The following is a 9,993-nucleotide window of genomic DNA, read 5'->3' as shown; positions in this document are numbered from 1 at the left end:
TTTTTTGGTTTACCTTTAATTTACCTTCCGATCCGTTGGTCGGTTCACTCCAAATGGTTCACTCATCGGTCCTCACTACGAGTCGAACGTGTTCAAAAGAGTCAATTCAAAGAGTTAGTTGAGACTCGCACCAACGCGAACGCTTTTGTGGACCAGTTGAACCGATTCACTGATCCGATTCATGAAAGAATGATTCCTTCACGAATCATCATTCATGTGAAACAGAAACAGAAAGAGTAGCCCATTTACAGCTTTACAACGTGTTAAATACGAGATGTGGATAATTATAATTAATTTATAAAGAGACTTAATTGAACGATATATTTTCGTACAATCTATTCTGTATTTTGAGCTCGGAATTGTTGACCGCACGCCGTTCAGGACCTTTACAATAGTCACATAGCTTAGATTTTGATCCATTTGGCCGCAACTGCAATAACACCGGGAGATGTGTCAGCCGAACGCGTTTCGCGGGACAGCGGTGGCGTTCTGACCCGCGGTGCGATCCGGCTGTGCGGTTGTAATAACGGTTGCTTTCAGCGGAGGAGTTTGACATGTCTGGCGCAGGGGTCGGTGGAGGGACGCAGTCTGCGGGGCTGGGCGCTGCCGCCGCGGGCTGCTGCTCCTCCTCGTCGGGCGCCGGTTCTGCCGCATTATTAGGCGGTGGGTCGAGCATCGCGGGTCGGTTACCCAGCCGAGTTCTCGAGCACATATTCTCCTATCTGGAGCTGCCGGATCTCATGAACTGCTCGCTCGTCTGCTGGCACTGGTACAGCTGTCTGGCGGATGAAAACAGCGAGGTGTGGCGGAGTCTGTGCGCCCGCTTGCTCAGCGAAGAATCGCTGCGCACTGATATCCTCTGCAACCTGGCTTCATATAAAGCAAAAGTAAGATTGTTCAAATTAGTTCATGTTAATATGTTATCAATTGAATTCATATAATTTACAACGCAGTACTTACAATCATGCATCGTGCCAATGTGCCTTTTTTAAATGTTATTTTTTATTAAATAGACTAGACTTTGCTCACCGCGTAAAACTGTGGTATTATGTGCTTTTATGTTTCGAATAATAAACATAACACGTTTCATTTTTTTAAATCGTATTTTTGAATACAGTTATGTTGGTAGGTGACCGTCAGAACAGTGCTAATGGTCTCCAATGTATGACGTCATTTGTAAATATTGGACCAAATACAGTAACATCATCAGTAGCTTGCCTGCAGTTTATGCACACAAAGCTGCAGAAAATTGATAATTTCCATATAAATGACTGAATTATTAAGATCCTGTATTGACTGGTCGTGTCAAAGCTACAAAAAGTACCATGGTATTACCGTGTTTTCTTGGACATTTACCATGGTGTTTTACGTGTATCATGGTACTGCTGAATATGTTTACTCATTTATTTAGTTATTTATAAGTTATTTTACCCTGTTCTTGACACTATAATTGATGCTGATATTGCATAAAATAATCAAATAAATAAACCATGGTATTACCATGCTTTTTTGAACATATGTCGTGTATATGTGTGTGTTCGTGTGTATGAGTGCGTTCAGTTTTTATTAATTTATTGGCGACCTTGAATGTCGTCAGTTCTTTAATGAGTTGTATGTACAAAAAAGAAAGTTACTGAAAATTGTCAATGTATTGGAAATAAATCTGTTATTTGAATTTCAGTTTGAACTTTGTTTCAAATATTGTGGTACTACCATCGTAAACCCATTATTGTGTATCGTATTGAACCGTGAGCTGAGTGTATCGTTACACCCCAATATATAGAGCGTGTGGTATCATAGAATTACCATCTCATTCTAGATCAAATTTTATTGGACATAAGTTTGGAGTAACTTGCATTTTCTTCTGTCCTCAGCTGAAGTCTTTCCAGCATGCCCTGAGCTCCCATGACTGCTCTAGGAATGTATATATCAAGAAAAATGGGTTTACTCTGCACCGTAACCCCATCGCCCAAAGCACTGATGGTGCGCGTGGGAAGATTGGCTTCTCAGAGGGCCGGCACGCCTGGGAGATCTGGTGGGAAGGTCCTCTTGGCACGGTGGCGGTGATCGGCATTGCGACCAAGAGGGCTTCCATGCAATGCCAGGGCTATGTGGCGCTTCTAGGCAGCGATGACCAGAGCTGGGGATGGAATCTAGTAGACAATAACCTGCTTCACAATGGAGAGGTCAACGGCAACTTCCCCCAGTGCAACAACGCACCAAAATACCAGGTAGCAGAGCCTGAGAATCTACTATATACAGTATATATACATAAAAACGTGCCATTCCAAAGGATAGTTCACCTAAAAATTCTGTCATCTTTTATTCACCCTCATGTCATTTCTTCTGTAAAAAACAAAAGAGAATGCTTTGGGTTTGTCGCCATGTTTGATATAGTCGTAAGGTGCATCCCAATATGCGTATTTATGCACTATTCTATGTCATTTTGTAGTATAAATAGTGTAATTGTTCATACCGAAAGTTTTCAAAAAGAAAAAGTGCATTTCAAGTACCCTGATGATGCACTTAAATAACTGAAAAGACCATGTGTGAAATGTTGGACACTCAGCTGTCAAAGCTATCAGACTCCGATGCTCGATGATACAATTTTCTTACAAAATCCATACACTATATATGTTTTGATTTGATTTGAAATTGAAAAAAGGCTTACAATTCTGTTTATTATTTAAAGTAACTTAAAATATACCAGCCAAGTCATATGAGTTAGTCTAACGCTACCTTTATGCCCTTTTTGTATTATTTTCATCCTAAGAAGGACAAAAACAGCTGAAACATTCTATAAACATTCAAACATTATTGTGTTTCACAGAAGAAAGCAAACTATGAATGGAATTACATGACATTGAGTAAATTATGTCAGACCTGTAATTTTTAAGTGAAATATTATTATTATTATTTTTTTTCACAAAAAAAAAAGGGACAGTGTACATTAATCAACATTCATGAATGTAAATGTACCCAAATTAGCCCAAAGGCTAGTTTTCATTGGTAGTCCCTTTGCCAGATGTTATTAGGCCAAAAAACTAGAAGAAGAAAAAAGAAACAAACAAAATAAAAAAACAATGACAATGAAATTCAACCAAAAATTAAGCAACTAATTATACAAACTGACAATAAAATAATAAAGAAATATGGGCCCCACTTTATATTAAGGGGCCTTAACTACTATGTACTTACATCAAAAAATAAGTACAATGTACTTATTGTGTTCATACTGAATTGCAAAACACTTTTGCTGCTATTGAGGTGGGAAACGGGTAAGGTTAGGGACAGGTTTGGTGGTATGGGTAGGTTTAAGGGTGGGTTAAGGTGTAAGGGATGGGTCAACAGTGTAATTATAAATGTAATTACAGAAATTAATTACAGATGTAATTACATGCAGGTATTTTTAAAATATAAGTACAATGTAAAAACATGTATGTACACAATAAGTGCATTGTACCAAATTATTAATTTAAATGTAAGTACATAGTAGTTAAGGCCACTTAATATAAAGTGGGACCGAAATATGGATTAAAAAATTTTAAATATATAGCAGATTATTAAGAACAACATATAAATATAACAACATTAATGTTCACATTGTTGGTTATGAAGAAGCCATTTCTTAAAATGATGCTTAAATTAGTTAAATGATGCACATTCTCTAATTGATTGTGGTATTGAATTCCACTTATGTGATGCTCTGAATGAAAAAACAGCTTGACCAAAAAGGTTTATTAAAATATATAGCAGATTATTAAGAACAACATATAAATATAACAACATTAATGTTCACATTGTTGGTTATGAAAAAGCCATTTCTTAAAATGATGCTTAAATTAGTTAAATGATGCACATTCTCTAATTGATTGTGGTATTGAATTCCACTTATGTGATGCTCTGAATGAAAAAACAGCTTGACCAAAAAGGTTTTTCTATGTGGAATTATGCAATCAGCTTTAGCTGCACCTCTGGTTACTCTGTTTTCAATAGATTTAAATGTAATAAAATCAACCAGAGGAGGAGGAGCTAAACCATGCATAATCTTATAAACTAAACAAACATTTTTATACTTAGTGATGCTTTCCCAGCTAAGCAGGTTATACGTATTTAAGATATGACAATGGTGAAATTTTTATTTATTTTTTTAATCTAAAATGTTAAGTGCTTGTTTGTACAATAATTCCAAAGTTTTTAGAACTATAGCATGTGTATTAGACCGACTTGTCAGACAATAAGTAATATGAGAAAGAATCATAGAATTAAAATATACCTTTGCAGCCTCATTTGATAAAGAGTTTCTAATAATTCGAAAATTAACTAAATTAAATTTGACCTTTTTACATACCTTTTTTATATGCATTTTAAAACCAAGATTTGAGTCCAAATGAACCCCTAAGTATTTATATTCCGAAACAACCTGTAATCTCGCTCCCGAAATGAAAATATCCTGTGTTATATCAACACTATGTCCTTTAGAGTAGAACATACAAGCTGTTTTTGACACGTTTAATTTCAGATAACACTGATTGAGCCAGGATATGATTTTTACCAGAACATCTGTCAATTTATTTGCAACCTCTTCTGCATTTTTACCATGCATGAAAATGACTGTATCGTCAGCATACATTATGATATTACATTGTTGACACACCGTGGGTAAATCATTCATATACATGCTAAAGAGAATTGACCCCAATATGGACCCTTGTGGAACACCAGTTGAAAGGCATAGTGAATTGGATTTATAATTATCAATTTTTACTACCTGAGAACGGGAGGAGAGATAAGATTCAATTAAATGTAAAGATTTTGTCGAAAAATTTAAATTGAGTAATTTATATAAAAGAATATTATGATTTACAATATCAAATGCTTTCTGTAAATCAAGAAATACAGCTCCTACCACTCCACCTTTATCCATTAATGCCTTTACCTTTTCAATAAAATAACAAGTAGCCGTTTCTGTTGAATGATTTATCCTAAAGCCGAACTGCATCGGATGTAATTGAAAAGGACTATTATTAAAATGGTCAATAATTTGTTTAGCCACCAGTTTTTCAAAAACTTTTGATATTGTGGGGAGGACACTAATTGGCCTATAATGGCTGGTTAAACAGGGGTCGCCTCCCTTAAATATAGGGGCCACAACCGTCGGTTTCCAAGAGGTAGGGAATCTCCCTTGATCTAATGAACTATTAATAATATGTGTTAAAGGGTTAACTATTGAGGAACTAATTTGTTTCAATAAAAGTGTGTCTATACTATAGATATCTTTAGCCCTTGAGGACATAAGAGACATGACTACCTTTTCAACATCTAACTTAGTTACTGGTCTTAATACTAAAGCTGTCTCGCTAGCATTATTTGTTCGTAAATATTTAAATGATCTCTTTAAATTAATTTAAAGAGATAATTTAACATTTTTTAATTCTGTCATTATTATTTTCTCACTCATTTTCTAAACCTGTTATTTTTGCTGTTATCTTTTCTGTGAAAAGGAGATATTTAGAATAATTTTTATACAGCAATCTTTGTGCAGTCCATACAACAACATTTATAGCGACCACAGATGTCAAGCTCCAAAAATTGAAAAAAACACCATAAAAGCAGTCGTAATATGACTCGTGCACTATATTCCAAGTCTTCCAAAGCTGCTTCTTAACTTTATGTGAGGAATTATTATTCGCTGAGAATCTCTTGTTTGAGAATTGTATTGCTGCAGAAAACAGAATACACTACACAACATTTAAAATTGTAATGGACTTTAAAACACTAGGGATCACTGCCCAACTTTGTAAATGTTACAGAGACAAACTGGCCATACACAAAATGAATGAGTGTCACAGTCTTCAGCCGGTGTGCCCAGGAGGGCCACCAGATGACTGTGTTCTGGGAGCACATGGCTTGTGTTGTGTTTGTCTGTTGCCATGTGCTCTCTCCTGTCTATTGTCTGGCCCCTCCCATCTTGTTACCTCGTTATTGTTTTAGTTGCTCCACCTGTGTCTCCCTCGTTAGCCTCCTCGTTTGGTTCCTATTTATTCTCCTTGTGTCTGCCGTCCTGTGCTGATCCGTCATTTCTCATTGTGTGTGTTTCGTGTCTGCATGTGTGCAGCTTTAGCTCTGCCTGTCTGTTTTTCCCCCTCGGGGTGGTTTGAGTTTGTTTTTGTTTCATTTTTTACCAAAATAAAGTACCATTTCTCCAGCGATTGAGTCCTCGCTTACAAACTGGCCATACACAAAATGAATGAGGATCTCACATACATTTTTTTATGACTTTTTAAGTAATTCCTAAAACAACAAACCTTCACAGATGCACGAAAATAACATGTGTTCTAAAAATCGACTCAAAATATTAAATCATTTTTGAAATCCTCCGACTAGATGGAATAAGATGTCTGAAGCTAACAGTTTGATGGCTGTTCCTATCATACCCTGTGAGATTTTCTGTGAAATCTGTCAATTCCAACTGCCAGGGGCAGTCGTGGCCTATTGGTTAGAGAGACGGACTTGTAACCCAAAGGTCGCAGGTTTGAGTCTCGGTACTGGCAGGGATTGTAGGTGGGGGGAGTGAGTGACCAGCGCTCTCTTCCACCCTTAATACTATGACTGAGGTGAGACCCTTGACCCTTGAGCAAGGCACCAAACCCCCAAATGTTCCCTGGCTGTGTGCAGCTTTAGGCCTGCCTGTCTGTTTTTCCCCCTCGGGGTGGTTTTGAGTTTGTTTTTGTTTCGTTTTTTACTAAAATAAAGTACCATTTCTCCAGCGATTGAGTCCTCGCTTCATCTCCCCGCACGCACCGTGACAATGAGGATCTCACATACATTTTTTTTATGACTTTTTAAGTCATTCCTAAAACAACAAACCTTCACAGATGCACGAAAATAACATGTGTTCTAAAAATCGACTCAAAATATTAAATCATTTTTGAAATCCTCCGACTAGATGGAATAAGATGTCTGAAGCTAACAGTTTGATGGCTGTTCCTATCATACCCTGTGAGATTTTCTGTGAAATCTGTCAATTTCAAGTGCCAGGGGCAGTCGTGGCCTATTGGTTAGAGAGTCGGACTTGTAACCCAAAGGTCGCAGGTTTGAGTCTCGGTACTGGCAGGGATTGTAGGTGGGGGGAGTGAGTGACCAGCGCTCTCTTCCACCCTTAATACTATGACTGAGGTGAGACCCTTGACCCTTGAGCAAGGCACCAAACCCCCAAATGTTCCCTGGCGCTGCAGCAAAAATGGTTGCCCACTGCTCCGGGTGTGTGTTCATGTATGTATGTATGTATGTGTGTGTGTTTGTTCACTACTCACTGCTGTGTGTGTGCACTTGGATGGGTTAAATGCAGAGCACAAATTCTGACTTTCACTTTCATTTTTGCATCTCCTTTTTTCACCTCCTTTTGATGGGAAAAATGGTAGCATACAAGTTTGGAACAACAGGAGGGAGAGAAAATGATGAAGTTTTCCTTAAAAAAGAAGTATCTATAATATGCTTGTATTTATTTTCCAGATGGGGGACCCAGCAAAAATGGTTGCCCACTGCTCCGGGTGTGTGTTCATGTATGTGTGTGTTTGTTCACTACTCACTGCTGTGTGTGTGCACTTGGATGGGTTAAATGCAGAGCACAAATTCTGACTTTCATTTTTGCATCTCCTTTTTTCACCTCCTTTTGATGGGAAAAATGGTAGCATACAAGTTTGGAACAACAGGAGGGAGAGAAAATGATGAAGTTTTCCTTAAAAAAGAAGTATCTATAATATGCTTGTATTTATTTTCCAGATGGGGGAGAGAATACGTGTAATCCTAGACATGGATGATAAGACACTAGCCTTTGAACGAGATTTTGAGTTCCTTGGAGTGGCGTTCCGAGGGCTGCCCAAAACATGCCTGTTTCCAGCTGTGTCAGCCGTCTATGGGAACACTGAAGTGACTATGGTGTATCTGGGAAGACCCCTGGATGGATAAGTATTAGAACTATTAGAACCGGAGAGCATCACGACAACTGCTGTTTGACATACATAAGACTCTTGTCTTTTCACATCTTGAGTAAAAAAAATGGGGAAATAGGTGGTTGGTGGTGGGCTTGTTGATGATGAGGATGTCCAACACACATCTGCGGATTTCAGTTGAACATCTATTTGCTTTTAATCATTTTGAAGACCTGGGACATTTTTTTAACCTGGTTTTAATCTAATTTATTAAATCGCACAGGGAGCAGCTGTTCTGTTTTATGAATTGTTAAGCCAAACTAGAATAGACAAGTGGCAAAGTTTTCTAATTCATTACAACCATTTTGTAACACAACACATGGAATGAGAAGCTACTGAATGAGTACAAGGATGGCTCAAGTTTTCACACACAAAAACAAATTGATGTGCAAGTAAATGACATGAAGTAAGCCAAAATGATGTACTGATATCTTACCGTTGTTGTTTTTTTTCCAGAGCAGTTATCTGCATGCAGTATACCAGTCTCTTCCTCTGTTTTTTATTATTATTTTTAAGGACAGGTAAAGGTAGTATGTCATTATTCCGTTTGTTACTGTACATCTTAACTGTGATGTAGAAGTATATAGTATTTATTTATTGAGGTCTATCTTTACTATAACTGAGGTTATGGAGACTCCAAATAAACTCTAAATTGTGCCAGACTGTGAACGTATCTTAGCCTGTTCTATTGTTGCCCTTAATGTGAATTCAATCTGTTGATATAATAGTCTATCATATTGGTATCTAGGAATTCATGAAAAGCCCATAGTTGTTCTTGTTTCACCACAAGGTGGCATCCATCATCTTTAGTTCCTCCACAAGGCAAAACAATGGTTGACAGTCACATCGGCCTTTTTCTTTAAAGGGGTCATATGATGCTGCTAAAAAGAACATTATTTTGTGTATTTGGTGTAATGAAATGTGTTTATGCGATTTAAGGTTAAAAAAACACATTATTTTCCACATACTGTACATTATTGTTTCTCCTCTATGCCTGCCTTTCTGAAATGCGTCGATTTTTACAAAGCTCATCGGTCCGAAAAGCGAGGTGTGCTCTGATTGGCCAGCTATCCAGTGCGTTGTGATTGGCCGAATTCCTCAAGCGTGTGACAGAAATGTTACGCCCCTTACCATACTGTGATGGCATGTCCCGGCCGGAGCGACGAGACAAAAACATTAAAACCCATTATAAAAGAGGCATTTGTTGCATCCAGTGGGAACATAATTACTGATTATAATGACTTATACTGTCTTTTTATGCGTTGCAGTGCATCGCGCCGCGTAAACATAAAACCATGTCTGCATTTGTGATCGGAGAAATGACAAACAACAAGTGCTACTCTACACTGCTCAAAGCTCGCATTTGAATCGTCAGTGGCAAATTCTCTAAATATAAAAAAACATACTTACAGTCTGTGAGTCAGAACATTGTAGTCTACTCTACCAGGATCAGTAAACAGTCCTCCATAAAATGCACTGGTCATATCGGAATATTTGGGTTGAACTGTTCTGGAACAGTGTTGTAAATACAACTTAACCACTGATTTCTAGTCGTGTCCTCTCTTGGAAGGCCAAACAAAGTAGTTTCGCTTTCACAACGAGACACAGCGTCACACATGGCGGGCTAGAGTGAGCGGAGGCCGGAGGCCTAGAGTGAGCAGAGGCTGGCGGCTAGAGTGAGGGGAGGCCGGCTTGAGTGAGCGGCGGCGGGCGGGCTTGCGGCAATCACATGTGGTGACCCCGGGCTGCACTCCGCTTCGTCCACGGTGAAAGCCGATCCGGCGATCCACAGCGTGAAGTTGATGTATTTCCTCAGCAACCAGCACGGATCAGCTCCAGGCATGACGAAGCGGATATCGTGCTCTTTTGGAAGGCCAAACAAAGTAGTTTCCCTTTCACAACGAAACACACAGTGTCTTCACGACATGGCGGCGGCGGCAACAACAATACTACAGCGAAAATAAAAGTTACGCCTTCTTTCTTTGCGTGAACATTTGGG

General features: G+C 38.5%; 1 protein-coding gene across 1 annotated transcript; it reads left to right on the top strand.

Moving 5' to 3' along the window:
* The first annotated feature begins 268 nt into the window (after positions 1–268).
* On the top strand, positions 269–8,818 carry LOC107590263 (F-box/SPRY domain-containing protein 1). The gene is made up of 3 exons (XM_016278952.1): positions 269–887; positions 1,875–2,231; positions 7,786–8,818. Exons 1-3 carry the CDS (start codon positions 555–557, stop codon positions 7,969–7,971), a joined length of 876 nt encoding a protein of 291 aa, XP_016134438.1. The 5' UTR covers positions 269–554; the 3' UTR covers positions 7,972–8,818.
* Positions 8,819–9,993: the final 1,175 nt, after the last annotated feature.

The sequence above is a fragment of the Sinocyclocheilus grahami genome, unplaced genomic scaffold (assembly GCF_001515645.1).
Source record: "Sinocyclocheilus grahami isolate Dianchi unplaced genomic scaffold, SAMN03320097.WGS_v1.1 scaffold126.1, whole genome shotgun sequence".
NCBI classification, from domain to species: domain Eukaryota; kingdom Metazoa; phylum Chordata; class Actinopteri; order Cypriniformes; family Cyprinidae; genus Sinocyclocheilus; species Sinocyclocheilus grahami.
The sequence above is the reverse complement of the archived record's forward strand: the minus strand, read 5'-3'. Positions and strand labels throughout refer to the sequence as shown.